The sequence below is a fragment of the Mirounga angustirostris genome, unplaced genomic scaffold (genome assembly GCF_029215605.1).
Source record: "Mirounga angustirostris isolate CCGP_5_RB_7025 unplaced genomic scaffold, mMirAng1.0.hap1 SCAF_4, whole genome shotgun sequence".
Taxonomy (NCBI): domain Eukaryota; kingdom Metazoa; phylum Chordata; class Mammalia; order Carnivora; family Phocidae; genus Mirounga; species Mirounga angustirostris.
Window position 1 is genome coordinate 33,231,641 of NW_026991712.1, and position 22,223 is coordinate 33,253,863.

The following is a 22,223-nucleotide window of genomic DNA, read 5'->3' on the forward strand; positions in this document are numbered from 1 at the left end:
GAGGGTCAGAGGGAGAAGCAGACTCCCTGCCGAGCAGGGAGCCCAATGTGGGACTCGATCCCAGGACTCCAGGATCTTGACCTGAGCCGAAGGCAGTCGCTTAACCAACTGAGCCACCCAGGCGCCCTAATTTTGCATTTTAAAGAACTGCTTTTATTAAAACCATTTTTAAAAATTTTGTTTTATTTAAAATCAACATATAGTATATTATTAGTTTCAGAGGTAGAATTCAGTTATTCATCCGTTGCATTTAACACCCAGTGCTCATTACATCCCGTGCCCTCCTTAATGCCCATCACCAAGTTGCCCCATCCCCCCACCCCTCTCCCCTCCAGCAACCCTCAGTTTGTTTCCTATAGTTAAGAGTCTCTATGGTTTGTCTCCCTCTCTGATTTCATCTTATTTTTCCCTCCCATTTTAAGAACAAACTTAACTGTCTTTTATTTTCTAGCAATCTCAATGAAGCTTAATTTAATTTCCCCTTAATTTAGGTAATCATACTGTAACACATAGAAGACAAAGTTTTCCACATTGGCAACATCATTTATTTATACTTATTAGCATTTCTATAATTAGCTCCACCCCTGGATACTTAAATCCATCACAGCACTTTTTTTTCTATCTGTTAAGGGCTGTATAGTATTCTGTATAACAATTCCATATTGTTATTATTCCATCCTATTATTATGCTTGTTTCTACCATCTATCTAACAATCAATCAATTTATATATTTACATCTATCTCCCTCTCCATTAACAAGAATATTTTAGAAATGTAATATTCTGATTAATCTGTTTGTATTTACATTACTAAAGGGTGTTCTAAAACATATGAGCAGTTTTCTGACTTAGAATAATATGAAGAATATGATTATTTCCTTTTTTTATCATTTGGAACTTTTGGTAACTCAGAGTCATTATTCCTAGGAATAATTACTATTTCAGATGCTAACCAGTACCCCAGCCCCCCACCAGTGAATCTGGCCCACTGATATACTTTCTTTAGCCAGAAGAGTTTTTACAAAGTTAACATAAGGATTAGGGGATTAGGGGCTTGGGTCTCCTGAAACGTCCCATCTGGCAATACTGCCCATATTCCAGTCTGACAGGGACTAGCTGGACCTGAGCAGCACTGGACCCATTTAAAGGGAACACGTGCTCTTCAGTGGGCTACAGTTCGCATACTACCTAGTCCTCAAACCTGATTTTAATCACTTATATTATCTGCTTGGCCTCTGTAAGACCTTGAATTTGAGATCCCCAGACTAGTATTAGAACACTGTTACTGTAGGAGTCATAGAAATTAAACTTAATAGGTCTGGAGAAAATTCTGTCAAAGTTGCCTTTAAAAGAATCTCAGGAACCTTGGTGTAGGCAGTATCTCTGGTCACTTTCCTATTTCTGGTAAAGCATGGGAGTAAAATATAGTTAATAACAATTCTAGTTAATTTCTAGTTGGTCAACACCAGATACACTGAGCAATTGTTTCTATATTATTGGAAGGAACAATCAAAGATTTTGTTCTAATAAAATTAACAATCCTAGCCTCCTCACTGAACCATCTAAAAGATCATTAAGGCATTTTTTGCATGTGATTTTCATTATAAATATGCAAATACCAAAACCAGAAATATTTAATGACTCAGTAGAGACATCAAGGGGGATACTGTCAATCCAGCACTGAAGAAACTTAATCCTTGAGTTAATGAACAGAATACCTTCTTGAAAAAACAACTCTTTCTGAAGTAAAAAGAAATGAGGGCAGCTGTTATTCCTATGCAATTTATTTTGCTAAAAGCTTACGAATTTAGGGCGCCTGGGTGACTCAGTTGGTTAAGCGACTGCCTTCGGCTCAGGTCATGATCCTGGAGTCCCGGGATCGAGTCCCATATCGGGCTCCCTGCTTGGCGGGGAGTCTGCTTCTCCCTCTGACCCTGCCCCCTCTCATGCTCTCTCTCACTCTCAAATAAATAAAATCTTAAAAAAAAAAAAGCTTAAGAATTTAAACACCATTATTAACATTGTATTTTAAGGTTTATAATAAATTGAATGCAAATTTAGAGTGCACTTATAGTCTTAGCTTCAGAGCACTATTACCTTTTGTCATGCAGAATAATTATTATAAACTATTATGCAGTAATATTCTGAGACAATGCATCTAGTTATTTTCAATTCAAAAAGAAATACTGACTCACAGGTGTTCTCATAGTTATTAGAGTTTGAAAATCTGCAATCCTTCAATACATGTTTAAAAAGCTATTGGGGCTTAAATATTTTTCTTATAATCTATGTAAATGAGACTTTTAAATGATAAAAAAGAGGAAAATTTGAACAATAAAAGCACTGTAAGAATATTGAGTTTTTAGTCTATCATTTTCCACAGCAACTCTGCGGATGATTAGGGCATGGATATCTACTCCATCAATTCAGAAAAATGGAACTGTAAGATTTTTCAAAATAAATGATGTGGTCCTAGAGTCTTAACTTTGGCTAACAGAAATATTAGCTATTAACATTTATGAGCAAATTCCTAAGGGGCTTAAATACTACTAGTGACTACATTTGATTTTATACAAAAGACTAATAAAAATGTTTTATAGCACAACTTATCTATTTCTTAAAATATATTAATTAATCCTTTCAATACCTTTCTGTTCTTTTCTTCATCTTTCATCTTCCCTTCTTGTTTTTTTCTATATCATTGTTACAAACATAATGTTTTTAAATTGTGCTAAAGAGGTAAAATTTCACTCTTTTGCATCCTTTCAATACAAGATGCATGCTATGTTGATTTACTATCAAATTGCGGAATAACTTCAAATGGGCAAAACAATTTGTACAAAGCAAGTGAAATGCAAATTTAATGTAGTAGAGATTGGTGGAATACGACAAATCTTTAATTTGGATAAATGCTATTTAAAGATAGCATTCTGGGCGCCTGGGTGGCTCAGTTGGTTAAGCAACTGCCTTCAGCTCAGGTCATGATCCTGGAATCCTAGGATCGAGTCCCACATCGGGCTCCAGGCTCAGTGGGGAGTCTACTTCTCCCTCTGACCCTCTCCCCTCTCATGTTCTCTCTCTCTCTCTCAAATAAATAAATAATCTTTAAAAAAAAAATAAAGATAGAATTCTTCTTAGGTATGTGTTGTTTTTGTCTTAAAGGCAAATAATAATTATATAATTAATGAACATAAATTAATTAATGAACATAAATTAATTAAAATAAAATTATTTAAAAATATTTTTTATTTTTATATATATTTTACACCCCTCCCCAACCCTCCACCCCGCCCAGTGGGTCAAACATAACTTGGTTCAATTCTGAGATGATAGTCCCTGATACAACTTTCCCTTCCAATTCAATTTTCATGTTCTTAAACTTGTGAAATATATCATAAATACAAAGGAGTATGTAAGACATATGTTCAATTGCAGGATAATTATAAAGTGAATACCTTTATAATCACTCTCCAGGTTAAGACAGTGAACATTTTTTTAAAAGTTATAGGCAGGTAGGGTTTGGCTCCATTTAAAAAAGTCTAATAGTTACAAATGTCCAAAAATATAGTGGACTTGGGTCATAAGGTAGAAAGGTCTGAATTCTTTACACAGATTTAACAATCAACTATCAGTGATATTGTATAGGGTTGCTGATTATCATATCTAGATATACTGGAACAGAATTCTCATGCTAAGGTCAGAGAATTGATGTTTTTAAAACGGTCCCCTGGCAATTTATCAGGTTGGTTTGGGAACCACTGATATAGGAGTCTAACTCTAGTTAGTTCAGAGAACTAGGGAACTTCTAAAGTCCCTTCCAATAATGGTCTGTGGCTTTCTGTATATAATAGTTTAATTATAGAGGCGCCTGGGTGGCTCAGTCATTAAGCGTCTGCCTTCGGCTCAGGTCACGATCCCAGGGTCCAGGGATCGAGCCCCGCATCGGGCTCCCTGCTCGGCGGGAAGCCTACTTCTCCCTCTCCCACTCCCCCTGCTTGTCGTTCCTGCTCTCGCTATCTCTCTCTCTATCAAATAAATAAAATCTTTAAAAAAAATAGTTTAATTATAAGAGAAGCACTACAACTACTGGTATTTACCCCCAAAATACAAAAATACTGATTCAAAGGAATACATGCACCCTGATGTTGTGTATATATATACAAGAGAATATTATCCAGCCATAAAAAAGAATGAAATCTTGCCATTTGCAATGACATTGATGGAGCTAGAGAGTATTTTGCTAAGCGAAATAAGTCAGAGAAAGACAAATACCATATAATTTCACTCATATACAGAATTCAAGAAAACAGATGAACATGGGATAAGAAAGAGAGAGGCAAACCATAAAGCTGACCCTTAACTCTAGAGAACAAACTGATGGTTACCAGAGGGAAGGTGGGGTGGGTGAAATAGGTGATGGGGATTAAGGAGGTCATTTGTTGTGATTAGCACTGGGTGTTGTATGGAAGTGCTGAATCACTAAATGCCATCCTGAAACTAATATTATACTCTATGTTAACTAACTGGAATTTAAATAAAATCTTGGAAGAAAAAAAAAAGAGAAGCACTACATTAAGATTTTAAGAATGAATCATTAACAAGGAAAATTGTAATCAAGAAGAGGTATATGGTGATTAAATATTTCATAATAGTTTGAGGATTAGTGGGAAAAGGCACTCAATTTAATCTAATTACTTGGTATTTAAAAATCTTTATTTTTTAAAATTATCATTCTAATTCATTATCTAAGTTCAATTGTTTTAGTGAAAAACCACATTTTAAAAAATTACTGAAATAGGCATTCATTTATCCATTTATTCTTCAACAAATATGTGTTGAGGACCTACACTAAGCCAGGAAGTGCTCTAGGAAGTGCCAAGACAGATGAAGACTCTGCTCCCATGAAGTCAAGATTTTAGCATCCCCTAAATATCATTATTCTGAGAGAAGTATGCCTAAATCACAGATTCTTTTTATTTTTTACAGTGGTAACCACTTGTACAGATTGAACCTAAATTCTAAGTTTATTTCATTAGAGCAGCATTAGAATCCTAAACCAGGAAAATCCTCATCTCAAAATGTAAATAATAAAACCTGCTTACAATCTCTCACGTCTACGTAGTGTTACCATCTCATGATATACACATATACATACGTACATAGAGCTATATGTAACATACATATGATGTATGGATATACTATATTATATGTTAATATGTACATATATTTGTATGTATTATATATAAAATTAGTTTTTAACCAGTAAAGTACTCTGTAAATATATTAACATTATTTATTTATTTATTGTTAAAGATTTTATTTATTTATTTGAGAGAGAGACAGAGCAGAGGGGAGGAGCAGAGGGAGAGGGACAAGCACACCCCGTGCTGAGCACAGAGCCCCAAGCAGGGCTCTATCCCACGACCCTGAGATCACGACATGAGCCAAAATCAAGAGTTGGATGCTTGACTGACTGAGCCACTTAGGTGCCCCTTAACATTATTATTTACTAAAAGAATAACAATAAAGCGGTGAAGCCTTTGAAAGTATAATAGGACAATGAATTAGCTATATATTGAATTTAAAAATGAGTCTATAAATATCTCCCTTATATATTCACTCATTATTATATTGACAGACCTTGATGAATATTTTATATATCCTTAAACGTAAGAGAATGTTCATGTTTGTCCTATATAATATGTATAATTAATCCTTTTGGTGAAGAGGGTGTATTCTAATGACAGTAGAAATAGTAAAGTTTAATGATGTGTTAAAATATTAGCTGTGGGAGTAATGGACTACATTAAATAACAATGTAAAATCAGCTCTGGAAGCCTAGAAAATTAGACATAAGGCCTCAAGTTCAGAGCAAGATAGAGTACTTCTTAAAGAGGGAAATTGGGAGAGAGTTCCATTAAGCATGTGCTAGAGTGTAGCGCATGCACGTGCGTGCACATACATAGGGACACACATGCACATATGACATCAGTGGAACTCAAGCTATTATCTCCTTTGATCTCAGCAACTAATAGTCCAAGCAAATAGAAAAGGATAGACAAGGTAGAAATGGGCTATTAACCATCAACTCCATCTCTACAGTGCGACTCAACTGCCTTGTTTGAAGTGACTTCTTAAATAGGAGACAGGGTAAATTAAATTTTAAAATACATGTGAAAAGTCAGCAAAAATTATAAATGTCATGATATTTGTTGAATTATATAAGTCATTTTTATGCAGCCCTTTGGTAGCGTCATTATTTGGAGGATAAATCTTATCTCATATTCTTTGGATCATACTTTTCCTTGTCAGATTTGTGAATTTCTAGTTGATTTTACAATTCTTTTCCTAGCCCCACCCATCTGCTTCTTTAGGGTCAAGATTAATCCCTATAAGCAAGTTTTCTCAGCTCTAAGAATCTCTTCTGGGAAACCCCAAATTTTGCACCATAATTCCATGCCTAATCTCATCAAGAATAAAAATATTTATTTCACTGAGAGAATGCAAGCCAAAGTTAGGAATGAAAAATGAATGCATGTCATTGAGTTTAAAACATGTTTCTCAGAATAAAATGTGAAAATATTACATTAAAATAATCTATCATAAAGTTTAGGAAATACTTTTTTAAATACAACTTTATTACAGAACTTCTCAGAATGCTAATATAGACTACGAATCTCAAAGAGAAGGACAGTATGTATGCTGGTTTCCCACACTTGTTGACCTTAAAGCCATTTATTTTTAAGCATTAGTTCATGGGGTTAATTTTCTGGAAATATACTTAGAAAGCACCAATTTAAAAGATTCGATTTATATTTCTAAGTATTCATACTTCATAATCTTGCCTTGCTGATTGATTTTAGCTAGAGACCCTTTCAGATTTATATGACAGGAAGATTAAAAAACAAAACAAATGAACAAAAAATGAAATAGGAGAACCCAGGAGTCCCAAGTACAAAATAGTATGTAATGTTTTAATTATTGTATTTTTTAGATTTTAAAAGCCTTATGTTTGGTATGCATCAGAGCTAAGAAAAACTATTTAACAAAGGTTCTCAAATATGTTCTTTTTTATTTTATTTTATTTATTTATTTGACAGAGAGAGAGAGACAGCGAGAGAGGGAACACAAGCAGGGGGAGTGAGAGAGGGAGAAGCAGGCTTCCGGCAGAGCAGGAAACCCAATGCAGGGCTCTATCCCAGTACCCTGGGATCATGACCTGAGCCGAAGGCAGACGCTTAACGACTGAGCCAATCAGGTGCCCACCCCCCCAGATATGTTCTTAAGCTATTAAGTCAGAATTTTTAAATAGTTAGAGGTTTATAAGACCTAATGGATTTTCTTCTGAGGATGTTTTCCTAGCTTGTATAATGCTGAAAGAGTCACCTGTTTCTACTTCAGTTTAAATGATTTAATATTGGGCAATTTAGATAATGCCTTATAACTTTCATTTTCCATACACCTGTGTTTTAAAGTTAGTAGAGAGCTTTAAATGAGATGATTAAGTGGGTTGTTAAAATGATGTACTAAGGGGGTTATTATCAAATCACATGTTAGAATTAATTTTTATACTTTTACTTACTGTAATTACTTCTTGTAACCATTTATTTATTTCTAATTACTCTATCTCCCCTCTAGACTTTAAGCTCTTTGAAGGAAAGGTCTTATCAACCCATTTTACCAGAGGATCTGGCATATGTAAGATGCTCAAAAATATTTGCTGAATAAATTAAGGCAATTTAAGGAATAAAACCACTACAACTCCAAGACCATTAAAGGTCAACCATATCAAACTCTGAAACAAACCTTATAAACATTGTTCAGAATCTCTACCATATTACTTTGTGAAATTATCTTATCATGAAATCTCTTTGGTATTTTGGGAATTATTTTCTCTTGTACAAAATGTAAGATGGATTTATCTTATTCTGAATTATCTGTCAAAGTGTTACAGGAAAGTTTCTATGAAATACACAGTTAAAAAGGCCAAAAAAGTGAGAATTTTATAATTTATTTTTCCTCTCCTTTCTTTTTTTTTTTTTTTTAAGATTTCATTTATTATTTGAGAGAGACAGTGAGAGCATGAATGGGTGGGAGAGGGAGAAGCAGGCCTCCCGCTGAGCAGGGAGTCCAATGTGGGGCTCAATCCCAGGATCCTGAGATCATGACCTGAGTCAAAGGCAGACGCTTAACCGACTGAGCCACCCAGGTGCCTCCTTTTTCTTTCCTTACTAATCTCTACTATTTATCAAATGCTTATCATGTGCCAGGAATGCCAGGAATGGTGTTAAAGCTTTAAGGATATAATTTCATTGAATTTTCATGACGACCCTGTGAAAAATTATTATTATTATCCATAATATATAGATGAAAAGAGTGATTTTTATTTGCTTACATTTATATTGTTAGGAATTGACAGAACCAGGATTCAATCCAGTTCTGTCAGAATCCACAGCTAAGTTTTAACCTTACGCTATATTATCTCTCATGTATATTTTTGGAGGACTTATGTGTTATTTATTATAATACTAAAACAAATTTTGTTTGATGATAAGTTATATTCTGCTTACTGTGAGTCAGTGCAACATGGCATCAAGTTCTCATTCACAACTTTGCCAAGCAAGCCAGCTGAATCCTTCCTGAGTCAGACTGAAACTAAATCTCTACAGATGACAGGTCTACCATGCAAAGCAGTAATTCATAATCTATGATAAATAGAAATAGTAAAGTAAGTTGGTTAATTCACAGATTGTTCTGAAAATATGCAGTTGTCTCAGACAACTTCAACATTAAGTCCTATGTATCACTTATTCAAAATATCTTGATAGAAAGTCTCAGAAGAGGGACGCCTGGGTGGCTCAGTCGTTAAGGGCCTGCCTTCGGCTCAGGTCATGATCCCAGGGTCCTGGGATCGAGCCCCGCATCGGGCTCCCTGCTCAGCAGGAAGCCTGCTTCTCCCTCTCCCACTCCCCCTGCTTGTGTTCCCTCTCTCACTGTGTCTCTCTCTGTCAAATAAATAAATAAAATCTTAAAAAAAAAAAAGTCTCAGAAGACTAATTTACAAGTCTCCTTATTTTTGCCATTCTAATGATAATCACTATTTTATATGTAAAAATCCTGTATGAAGTCTGACAAGGGTGGGGGAAAAACATATAAGTAAAAATAACAAAAGGGTTCCCTAAGATAGTATTTAAAGATTAGACAAATGAATGCCAATCTAATGCACCCCAAAAGAACAGTGTAAAATTAATTCTAAAATCCTATCAAAAAGTATAAAGATGAGAAAGATAACTATTCTCATATATTAAATCAGTAAACCAACACATCAATTAACTAAATCTTTCCTAAATGAATTACAAATGACCTCTTGGACTATTTAAAAACTTTCATCAAAGAAGACTGAGATGGGCATATTGAGTATTGCACTATGTTGGAAGCCAGAAGCACTATGTTGGAAGCTCTTCATACCTCTAAATTTTCACTGCTTTATTGCAATCTTACTTATTCATATATTCATACACAAACTTTTATTGAGCGCCTACTTTGTGTGATGTATTGGAGATACTGGGAGATAAGACAATAAAAAGATAAAAATGATAGATAATTTATCTTCAAAAGGCTAACTAATGGTTAACCATGGTTGATTTTTTAAAAAATTTTATTTATTTATTTGAGAGAGAGAGAATGAGAGACAGAGAGCATGAAAGGGAGGAGGGTCAGAGGGAGAAGCAGACTCCCTGCCGAGCAGGGAGCCCGATGCGGGGCTCGATCCTGGGACTCCAGGATCGTGACCTGAGCCAAAGGCAGTGGCTTAACCAACTGAGCCACCCAGGCGCCCCTCAACCATGGTTGATTAAATGGATATATAATTAATTATATTCAGAGGAGAAAAATGAATACCACAAGAGAAACTGTTATTGTAAAAGGATATTAGATAAATTGTGAAGGAAGAGAAGAGACAGTATTTCTTAGATGAATTTATGTTTGAGTTGGTATTGAAGGATGGGTAGGTACTTTACTCATAAACAGAAAGGAAGAAACCACAATTTAGGCACAAGAATTGATGTGAGCATATACACAAGAGTACAAAAGCAAGAGCCTGTAAGGAGAAAGATCAGTAAGTATAAAAGACCGAAGTCAAAATAAGGCTAAAATATAAAGATTGAATTGTGTCATTAAGGTTCTAAAGTCTCAGGCCAGGTATTTGTGGATTTTTTTTCCATGACTTTTGCTTCCTTAAGATTAGATCCCATTTTTCTACATGGAGAATCAGAAGCTGAAAATGAAGCCATACTATATAGTACCACATTATACTGATATACTGCCAATAATATTCATGCATGAAAATTCGACTTTAAACTTGATCTTACTTTTATTATTTCTATAAAAATCAAACTTCTATATGTTAAATTTGTTCATCCTAAGGGATAACTGTAGTTCTGCTAGGAGTCACTAGCTCCAAATATCTCATTTAGTTTAGAATAACAACTGTAGATTAATTGTCCTTATTGGCTTGTAAAAACAAATATTAAATATGATGGAAACTACTGCAGTAGTTTTTTTCTGCTATTATTTTGTATGGTGAAAGTCATTCCAATTTAATTGTTTCTCTACTTTCACAGTAAATTTATTTTACTCTCTAACATGCAGCTAGTAGTGAAAATGTTAGAAAGAAATGAAAAAAAGAGCAACAGAACTAATTTTATCTATTATAGAAGGTAAGTCCATAGAAACATTATTTACTTATAGCTTAACCAATGGTGGTAATACCAGAAAACAAAAGTTCAATATATAAATGAAGGCTAATAGACATTTTAAATGTATATAACCTTCAATTGCTGTTCTATCTATAGGGAAATTGATTCATCAGTAAAAATGAATCTGTGTAGACATCTCTGAGCAGGATTTTCTGGTGGTAACAGGATAGAATAACCAGTTATCAGAGAAATACAAATGAAGAGACTTGCTAATAATGATTACATTACGAAGCCCATTAAATTTTATAAGTCTCTTAAAATTTATGCAGGATGTGGGAGTAAATTTTAATTAACACTGACCTCTAATTTCATATCAAAAAATAGAGATGTGGTATTGAAGTATAAATACTATGAGTGAGCTGAAAAGAAGACCCCAAAAAAGCGGTGACACCAACAGCAGAGGAAAAGCCAGGTGGCTCTATTACAAAGCTATACTCTTGTTACTTATTCCAAACCCTTTTCATTATGGTCAAGAAAACAATCTCTATCTTGTCTTAACTAAAATCTGGTGCTTCCTTGAACACATTCCTTCCCTTGAAGTCCTCTCTAGTGACAAATACTTGTCCTTCTTCATAGGTTGTAATATTTCTAACTACTGGCTACCTTTTTTTTGAATATTTCTCTTCTACTTTTACTTAAAAGTTTATTTTTTTAATTTTTTTTTTTTTTTTTTTTTTTTTGCAGTTTATGACTTCTGGCTATGCCAACAGGTACTTCTCCTCTTTTTCTCCTCTTATCATCTGGTGACTTCATGGCCATTGACTCATTCACTCAAGTCTTTAGGAGCTGGCTTAGTCTTCTTTTCAATTCTCATTTTTACTGTAATCCTATGAAACTTATATATTTATTCATTAAGAAGACCTAACCAACTGCTTCATAACTCTAAAACTTACCTATCTCCATCTACCTTCACATTTACTCTTTTCATCCACTCTATTCTACTTGCTTCAATGGCTATGTCTTAAAATTTGCTAACTAGTTAAATAGCTCCATCACACAATCTTAAGTTTCACTGTCAAACTGTGATGTTAAAACCTCTCACGTTTCCAGTTCCCCAGATTTGCTTTTGTACTACATGACATAGTTTTCCAATTTTTGAATTTTCTCTACCTTCTCCTAGTATATCAGTTCCTGTCTGGACTTTTCTTCCTTCTTGTCTAGCATTGATATTTACATAAGAACCCTTAATTTCTTTCCACTACTATTTTTCTAACAGCCCCTCCCATCGAAATTCCCATCCTCCACAAATGCTACAATCTGACTTCTGTACCTACACTTGGATTGGCTCAGTACTGCTAGAAAAGATCACACTACTCTCCCATGCTGGTGTCTCTTGGAAATGTCCCTCAGTTGGATTTACTGAGTTATTCATCAACCTTTTAATTTGTCTTTGGTCAGCTACCTTTCCAATTTTCTTCAGCAATTATTCAAAATCTTCAAATCAAACCTCTAATTCAACTTACAAACTCTTACATTCTGCCTCTTATGTGTTTGAGAAAATTAAGGCTATCAGGTAGTGACAACCAACTTCCCAACTCCCAGTCTAACTTATCTATTTTCATATTTGCCTTTTTTCTGCTTTGAGCCAATCTATCCACCTATGCTTCTGACCCAAAGCCCTCCTCCATCTTCAGGTTCTCACTCTAGTAGCTATGCCTTCTCAGTACTTTATCGTCAAATGCTCCTTCTCTTTAGACCGTATACATAATCAAGTCTCAAAGCTTTCACTCAGTGATCCGATATGGAGACCATGAAGTCATAAGCACACTCAGATTTACCACACATAGAAAACAGTGTGATGGAGAATCATTTAACCCAGTAATTTTTCCAAATTTGTATGAGAATAGCTTATTATTAACTGAGCATCTTCGGTATATAAATAGAGTTCATAGTTTCAGGCCAACAACTATATTTATGTGCAAAGGAGAAATCTGGGACTATAAAAAAGGGGAAAAGAAAGTCATCACCTTTTCTTAAGAATAAGGCTGTATTTTATTCATCTTAAGCACCCTGGTGATGTTAAAAATGTATGCAAGAATTTTTTAAAAAGAGAGATAAATATTTTACGGAAAGGTAGCTCTTAAGGAGAAATGGAATAGAAGAAAACATGCTTGACAAACTAAGCCCTAAACAAAATACCTACATTTATCACCACTATACTCATAATATTTACTGAAGAAGCAACATAGATCACAGTTTCACTTTTTTTTTGCAGATACTTTTTGAGCATTTAAATTTTTTTAGTATTTTTTGAGCATTTTAGAAGATCTAATTCACATACCATAAAACTCATCTTTTAAAAGTATATAATTCATAAATGCTATTATCATAATGAGCTCAGAGTTATGAGTTATTATTTTTAAAAGATAAGAGTTTCCTACTAAACTAATCTCTGTAAGAGATAATAGATTAATTCATGGAAGAGGAAATAGGTTTTGGGAGAAATGGACATATTTCAGAAATGATTAAGCATTAGAATCCATAAGACTTGGTGACTGGAGGCAGGGAATTGTGTTCAGTAAAGAGTGATGTCCGGGTTGCTACACTTGGGCAAGTGTAAGAATATGGGAGCCATGCACTGAGAAAGACAGTACAAGAGAAGCAGACCATTCATTTTGGTTGCTTGTTTGGTGAGGAGTATGATGAATTTAATTTTACATTTTTTAAAAAGATTTTATCTATATATGTGTGAGAGAGAGAGAAAACATAAGTGTTGGGGAGGGGCAAAGGGAGAGGGAGAAGCAGGCTCCCCACTGAGCTGGGAGCCTGATGACGGGCTCAATCCCAAGACCCCGTGATCGTGACCTGAGCTGAAGGCAGATGCTTAACCAACTGAGCCACCCAGGCATCCTTTAATTTTATATGTTGAGCTTGGTATGTCTCCAGGACGGACAAGAAGATGGACAGAACAGGACCGGATAGATCTGGTGGAGGATTAAGAAAGAGATCTGGACTGGAAATATAGTTTGGGAAGTCATTAATATACTGATACTACTTGAAGCCATGGAATTAAAAATGCACTGACAAGATATGTGTAGAGTGTGTAGAGTGTAGAGTAAAAAAATGTGTAGAGTAAAAAAAGGGGGGCCTAGGATGGGACCCTGGAAAATATTAACATAAAAGGGGCATACAGAAAGCTCACAAAAAAAAAAACAGGGGACCAGAGAGATGGGCGGAGAATTAAAGGACTGTACAATCACAAAAGCTTTGAGAAAAAAGCATTTCAAGAAGAGAAGGGTAATGGGGTCAAATTCTAAAAGTCTGCACAATAAAATATGAAAACTGTTAAGACTGAGCAGCATATATAATTTGAGGAAGTTTTAAGAAAAAGTTATAGAACTCTAAATTATAGTAAAATAGAAGTAGAAAAGCAAAGCCTCAAAAAAGAGGCAAAAGTGAAAATGTCAATTATTATATGTAATATAATTTTAATATCATGTAGTTCAAGAAATTGAATGGCATTAATAGGTGTTGACTATGAACTTGACTTCCTGATAGACTAGGTAAAGAGAACATACAGTGGGCTACAATGTTTTGTTTCCTGTGAAGCAGATACATCAGTTGTTTAGGAGAAATACTCAGAGAATTTTAAAAGAAAGTTTTGCATAGACTATTCTAAAATGGATGAGTGGCATCGGAGAAAATATCCTCAAAAATGCTGTGACAGTTAATTCAGAGTAATTCTATATGGTTTTTTCTTTTAAGAACTTTCTATGAGTCACTTCTGTTTAACACCGTAGTGACGGTTTTAGCCAGGTCATTAGACAAGAAAAGGAAGTAAAAGGCATTCAGATTGGAAGGAAGAAGTAAAACTACCTTTATTCACAGATGACATGATCTCTTATATAGAATATCCTAAGGAATTAACAAAAAAAACCTTTTAAAACTAATAAATGAAATACAGCAAGGTTGTAGGATACAAGATCAATATATATATAGAAATGAATTGTATTTCTATATACTAGCAATGAACAGCACTAAAAGTAAATTAATAAAACAATTCCATTTATAATAGCACGCAAAAATGCTTAGAATAAATTTAACAAAAGAAGTGTAAGATGTGTACACTGAAAACTATAAAACATCATTGTAAGAAAGTTAAGAAAATAAATGGAACATCTCATGCTCACAGATTGGAAGATAATATTTTTAAGATGGTAACAGTCCCTAAACTGATCTAATTAAACAAATCCCCATCAGAATCCCAGCTGCTTTTTTTTCACCCCAAAACTGACAAGCTGATCATAAAATTCATTAGGAAATATAAGCAACCCCAAAGAAAGAATAGATAGCATCATAACCACTTGGGGTATTTGTTTTAAAAATGCAAATTCCTGGGCCCCACCCCAAACTTACAGAATCAAAATTCTAAGAGTGATATTTACGTATTTTTTTAAAAATTCCCTTTTCATGCACAATCATAAAATAGAGGAGAACTTACACAAGCTTGTAAGATTTCAGTAGTACTAACTAGAAGATAGCCTTAATGAGAAAGAAAAAAGCAAAAGAAAACACAGACCACTAGTAATAAGGTGTAGAACAGCATAGTCGTTCAGTATGCCCGATGGGATGAGTTCGCACTGAAACATATTTCCAGAAAACTGAAAGACTCAGCTTGATCTATGGAGTATTAAATACTGGTCACCTAAATTTTGGAAACACCTGCCAAATGCTGGAAACTTACGTTGAGCTGTTTGTTCTACTAGTGGTTAGCTGCAGAACCAATGATCTCTTGAGCTCATGATAATAAAGACAAATCTCAGTGTAACAGAAGATGTTTCCTTTCCTGTTGGCGGTGTACTTTGGGAAGGGGTATGAATCATTCATTCCTCTAACTGGCAAACAAAAAAGCCCAGAGAAAGTGAGCGGGTAAATGTGACAGAGTCAGGATGAGAATCCAGGTATCTTAGATTCATTCCTCATCCACAATTACTTTTATGAGACATACTGTTTCTCCTTTAAAAGTCTGTAATGTGGGCATAAATATGCTGTATGTACCAACGAATATCACATGGTCATGAAAATGTTCAACTCCAATCTATAACTCTGATCCACATGTTAGTAGCAATAAATATTTCATTAATAATTACTCTGCTTGCTATTCTAAAGATTTTAAGAATTTTTATCTACACAATTTAGATGGCTTAAGTTTCTTAAAAACAGTTTTTCATGAATATTTGAACAGATGCCAACCTTTTTCCTTTAAAAAATGTCCCTATCTCAAGAACATTCTCTTTAAAAAGAAATTATAACTCTCTAGCATTTACAGACATACCGGAGAACTAAAAGTTTATAGAGAACTAATTTCTTGAATTTTTCCTTTTGTCTTATAGCCCTAGAACAAAACCTAGAAGAATAGATAAGTCCAGTTTGATCATAAAGCTACCAGTATTGTTGGTTTTGACAATACTATATTTTTCAGTATTTGTTTTTTCTATCTTCCATTGCAGATTTACTTAAGATGCCCTCCTTTCTGTGCCAAATTCCTTCCTTAAATATGCTTGTGAATTTGTTTAGGTATATTAATAACATTTTTTGGATATGAAGCTATCCTTAAATGTCCACTCACACAAGGCTAAGAAACTTATTCACTCTCAGGCTTAGATATTTAGAAATGCTTAATTTCATTTCTATCCCCAGTTTTTAGTAGAGTGCTTGAGAAAGTATTGGTTGAATAAATGATTTCTCCTTACCTCTGAACTCTGAACACTGTTTTTTTCTGAGCCAGCTTACCATTTTATATATATGTGTAATATATACATATATATAGGCAAATGTATAATGGATATATATATATATAATTGGCAAATGTAAATGGATATAAAATTTAGAACATGCACACATGTACACAGACTGAGAAAAAATATTTTAAATGGTTAAAATAATCTTGGATTTTCTAGAGCTTACCAAAAGATCATTAATGATATAGGGGCATTAACCTGACTTATATACATGTATGTAAATGTAAATATATAAATATGAATATATTATTTATCAACTTTGAAAAATATTATATTCAAAAATTTAATGAACCATTTTTGAATTTACTTTTTCCTATTCATTTTCTACTTGTATATTCAGAAGACGTACTCTAATGTGACTACTAGACCACAAAAAAACATAATTCTGTATTATGCAATGAGATTCAATTACTGTAATGAAAACAGCAACTATAATGGATTTGGTACATTGTAGTCACTGTGTTAATTTTAAGTTCTAGCATTGCTATAAATTCTTAAATTCTGAAGTCAAAAATTTTTTTCCTTTATAAAACTTGGATTACTAGTAAAAGGCATAAAATGTCAATGGTGTATTATAGAATAAGATTATTTCCAGTAATTTCGTATAAGCACATAAGCTGTTTTTAGTGTTTAAACAATCTATGATTGCGTTCATCAATGACCAAAACAAAATATTACTGGGAGTACTCAGACATATATCCTCTAATAAAGATTGTTCACTTTATTCTAAGAAATGAAAGCAATTTCAAGATCTTATGTTGTAATAATTAGTGACACCAAAAGTTTCCTACAAATAATTGCAGTTGATACTTCTCGTCATCTTATAGAATCTATGTTCCCTAGAGACATCTGCCTGGCCCCCTTTATAATTTCAGAAGGATTATATAGTTACTTCAGCTGAGTACAGTGCCTTGATGTCTCAGATTGCTAGGAATATATCATCTTTCCCTTTCCCCTGCAAAATAATGTACTCTTTCCCTAAAGGAAATGATAAAGAAAGTAATAAATTAAAAACTGAAAACTTAAAATCTTTGTCCACCAAGCCAGGTATGTCAGACTTTTGGCTCCAGGCAAACACCAATGGGCTCAGGTGTTCTCTACACAGTATACAGAAAGAAAAATAGTAGAGACCTGGATTTTGCTCTGCTTTTGAAAGAAAGGAAACTCTTCCAAGGAAAGCTTTTCTCTGTGAACCAATGATGAAATTATTCTACGCCCAACAAATCAGAAAAATGGTCTTTATTGCTAAACCACTGTAATTATTGGAAGTTAGATAAGTAATGAAGGTAGATTTGCAATTACTAGTTTAGATTCAAATCACATTAACAGGCCAAATTTAGGATTCCTTTTAGGTTTAATGTCTGTTACACAGAAACGTTCATAGATCACAGATATAGTAATATACCAATCTGAGACAAAAAGTGAAATGTCATAGACTAAAACACTGAATTGTATACTGAAGGGATAAACATCTGCCCCAGTTACCTTTCTCATTAATTATGAATAAGTACAAACTGCGATTGGAGCTAGATATAATAATGCAAAGTTTGGCTTATACTAAGGTATGCTTATCAAGCCAACTATGTACTAACACAAAATCAAATTCTGGATTGACCACTAGAAATCCAAATTCCTCCAAAATGGACATGATGTACAATTCTCAGTCTCTGAGAAGTATAATTAGAGAAACCTCATCTCCTCAGGCAGAAAGATGAAGTCTACTGCATAATTGTGCTGATGTGCTTTTCAGCACAGCACTGTAAAGAAAGATAGCTTCATACTTACTTGGTGCCTGTGTTATGAAAATGAAAACATAGTTATTTTTATACCTTGCTGCTTATGTTTTTCCCCTTTCTTTCCTGTTCAAAGTTCCTTCTCTGGCAGTTTCTCTAGCTGACTAAATTTTTTGAGGGAGCTAACCCAACGTGCTTGCCGTCTAACAAACCCTGGGGCATCTATCCTTTTCCTAGTAACAGAGTACTGCCCCTGATTCGCAATCTTCCTCAGTACTCAAAACTGGGTTAGAACCCACCAGAAAACTAAGAGGCAAGGGAGCCGGAGAATGAATAAAGCTTACTTTTTGCTAGCTATTTTGCCACTCATTTTTAGAGTTAATCTCCAGCGTGTCATACTTTTTATGAAGTAGGCCAATTTTTTTCAGGCTCTTCAGAAGCTCATTCTAAAAATTTTGACTCTACAAATGGAGAAGTTATACAGCAATTAACATTAAAGGAACTAAGGGAAATTCACATTGGATTCAGAGAGTCATCAAGAAAACCAAATAAAGCAGACCCTCAGAGCTAGTGGATACAAATTAAAGACTGTTTCATAAGTCAATCTGTTTGATAATAATTTGCCAATATAGGAATTAGTTGTATTAGAAGCTAAATAGATAAAACACAAGGAAATAAACCAAATGAAAATGGCAAAATACTTTTTAGGATTAGGAAAAAGGACTACGTTACTAATGGGAAATGTCTACACAAATAAGCAAATTTTACCTGTCATCATCTTGTGAAAATCGTCTTTGCAAATCCTCTTTATTCCACTGTTCTTTTTCTTTCCCTTGCTCAGGTATATCTTGTGCTTTTTCCTCGTCTCCTGATTGTCTGTTTTTCTCCTTATCACATGTTTTTGTGATCTCTGTCCCTTTCTCATTCTCATTAAGTTTTTCTTCCTTTACCTCTTCCTTCTCATGAACTATCTCTTCATGCTTATCCCCTTCTTGCCCTCCCTCTTCTATTCCCTTTGGCCTTTTGAAAGCAACACAAATCGAAGGCATGCAAAGAAACACAAACAAGAAAGAAAAAGTCAAGGAAAAAACTGCACATGAAATTAAACAGAAATGTAATGAAAACTACTCAAACAAACAAAAATTCTGTCTTTTAAATGATGAATACTTTTTTCTCCAGCGTATACCAGAAGCAGCACTGTGTGAGCAACACTCAGTCATCATTGTTTTTAGATCAGATTTTCCTGTCACAAAGTTGCATGGAAAAAAGTTGTAGTCTCCATTACAGACGTTTTCTGATGTAATGGGAGTAAAAAAACCCAGCTTAGGTGCCTATAAAATCTATAGGTCAGGTGATAAGTAAAAATTGTACTAACATATATGACATTTATACATTTTCTTGAGAAGCCGAGGACTTTTTCCATGCATTTCTAAAAGTTTCAGGAGAATGAGAGAGCATCCTACTAAAAAAGTCATATTCTTATGTATTCTGAATCACTGAAGTGTATTAGGCTAGGGAAAAAAACCCCTTCAAAATATTATTTTTCATATTCTTTGGAACGTTAACAAATTCAAGTCTTAACTTAGCCATCACTTTAATTTCAGGAAAGATATAATGATAACAGAATTACTTTTTAAAACAGCAAGCATGAAAAAATAACTCGTGACAGGATTTCAAGTAGTCTAGTAAGAAAACTACGTTCTACAAAACTTTTCTGTGCAAGTAGTTTGAATAGAGACCAAAATATAATAGTGATATGTTCAGAACTTCTTATTGCCTTAACAACACGTATTAACCACTTTGAAATCCAGGATTTTATGTTTGTCCAAAGAAAAATCAAAGACCTCCTAGAATATGTTTAGAAAAAAGAAGTGCCTGCTACAGTCCCCTTACTCACCTGGTTTTCTTGTTTCCTCCTGGCCGTTCTGATTGGACAGACATGTAGCTCGTGCTGCTGAAACGAGAAGCACTACTAGTCCTCGAAACCGCAGACACATCACTTACATCACTGTCCGAAGATTTAGTGGAAATATTATCTGCCCCTCTACGAGGATCCCATCCTGATCGATACTGTTAACACAGATTGACAAACACGCAGAGGTGGTCAGTGTTACCACACACAGCAATCATTAGCTTCTCCTATTTCAGCACTTCAATTGTCCACAGAGGAGACTGCAAAACCCCACTCAGTGGCATATAAAACAAAAGTGAATGGCAATTATCCTAAAAGAGAAATCCAATTTATATGAAACCTTGTTTTTAGCAAAGGCAATTAGAGCATTTTCACCACACCCCAGTGAAGGCCATTAAAACAGTTTCACAAGAGCAATGGCCCCAGGGAAGAACACTTAGGTAAAATCTGGGAAATAAATGTAATATAAGGAAGTGGAATTGTTTGATTGCTGTATAGAATTTGAAAAAGAAAGCGTATAAGGTTGCCATTGTAACTTATAAAGACCAATTTTAGTAGCCACCAAGGTTCTCTTGTAATCCATTATGCTTCACTGAAAACGTAGAGATAGTATAGAATCTAAGTATTAAAACACTAACTTTTTATTTTTTTTATTTTTTATTTTTTTTTCAAGATTTTATTTATTTATTTGAGAGAGAGAGAATGAGAGAGAGAGAAAGCACATGAGAGGGGGGAGGGTCAGAGGGAGAAGCAGACTCCCTGACAAGCAGGGAGCCCGATGCGGGACTCGATCCAGAGACTCCAAGATCATGACCTGAGCCGAAGGCAGTCGCTTAACCAACTGAGCCACCCAGGCACCCCAAAACACTAACTTTTTAAAAGAAAAGCCAAGAAAAAAGAGAGTTTAATTTTTGCATGGTGGCTGGAGTTTTGATGAATCCTAGAAATACTAGAAAAAGTCATTATTATTTACAATAGTTCAAATTTCCTGGAATTGAAATAATCAAATCGTTATCTGGCACAGCCAGCCTGCAGGGTGTTCTGGGTGGTCAAATATTCTGGTAAGTTGCAAGCCATTATGAATGCTTTGTGTTCATGGCACTTGGGATGTAAAAAAAGAACAGACTTTGGAGTCTGGAAAACCTGGGGTAAGAAAAACTCTTACTAGCTGGGTAAACTCGAGCAAATTATCTGACCTTTACAAGCCTGTTTATAAAATAACAGGGATAATAATATCTTCCTTGCAGGGTTGTTTTGAAAATTAGAAATAATACATGTCTGCTATCTAATAATATAAATAAATAATTATGATTGTATCATTACTACCTGATGGCTACTAGTGGGTTAAGAGAATATCTGCTAATAGGTCTTTCTTTGTTTATATGCACTTCAAACATCATGTTGAAACATCCTTATTTGGTCGATTTTGCAATGGAGATTTTTCTAATCACAGATACTAGCAAGTATCACAAAGCCCTAAAAGATGATTACCTTATATAAACAATTTACTGTGACTTGAAGAATCTTTACTTAATAAATCATCTGGTAAGAATAACAATTCACTGCAAATATTAGATAGATATAAACATTCTGGCTAAGATAAATTGAATGGTAATAGGGTATAGTATAAACAGTAAATCAGATTAAAATGATCTGTTTTTTTTTTCCCCAAGGATCTCTCAGTGTCTAGTTATATATTTTTGAGTTAATGACTGATTCTTTTCTTCAAATATAAAATGAGGGGATTAATTTTAAGGCTCCTTAAAATTTGATAATCAAATCCTTAATCTAGAAATATACATTCAAATTAGGTGAGGTACTGGCCTTCCTTAGTACATTTTAACTTTCAACTTTGTTGGGTAAATCCAAGTATCAAAGAGAATACACTTAAGTTCTGCAAAATTCGCTGCCTTTTTTTCAGGAAATACCGATGTAAATAGAACCTTCATGTTGATTTTAAAGGTGGATTATTTATTTACAGTGAATTTATTGGAGAACATTTGGTCCATGATATTCTTTTTCAAACTAACGTCACTTTAAAATATTAAAAACAATTTTTTGTGACATTGTGTGACATTTTG

At 34.2% G+C, this 22,223-nt stretch overlaps 1 protein-coding gene across 2 annotated transcripts in view; it reads right to left on the reverse strand.

The window, feature by feature from the left end:
- RIMS2 (regulating synaptic membrane exocytosis 2) overlaps positions 1–22,223 on the reverse strand; it is a 581,950-nt gene that overhangs the window by 111,539 nt on the left and 448,188 nt on the right. For both annotated transcript variants that reach the window (XM_064588000.1, XM_064588001.1), the window contains exon 22: positions 20,128–20,300. In XM_064588000.1, coding sequence (XP_064444070.1) covers positions 20,128–20,300 — 173 coding nt within the window. The remainder of the gene's footprint in view (positions 1–20,127; positions 20,301–22,223) is intronic.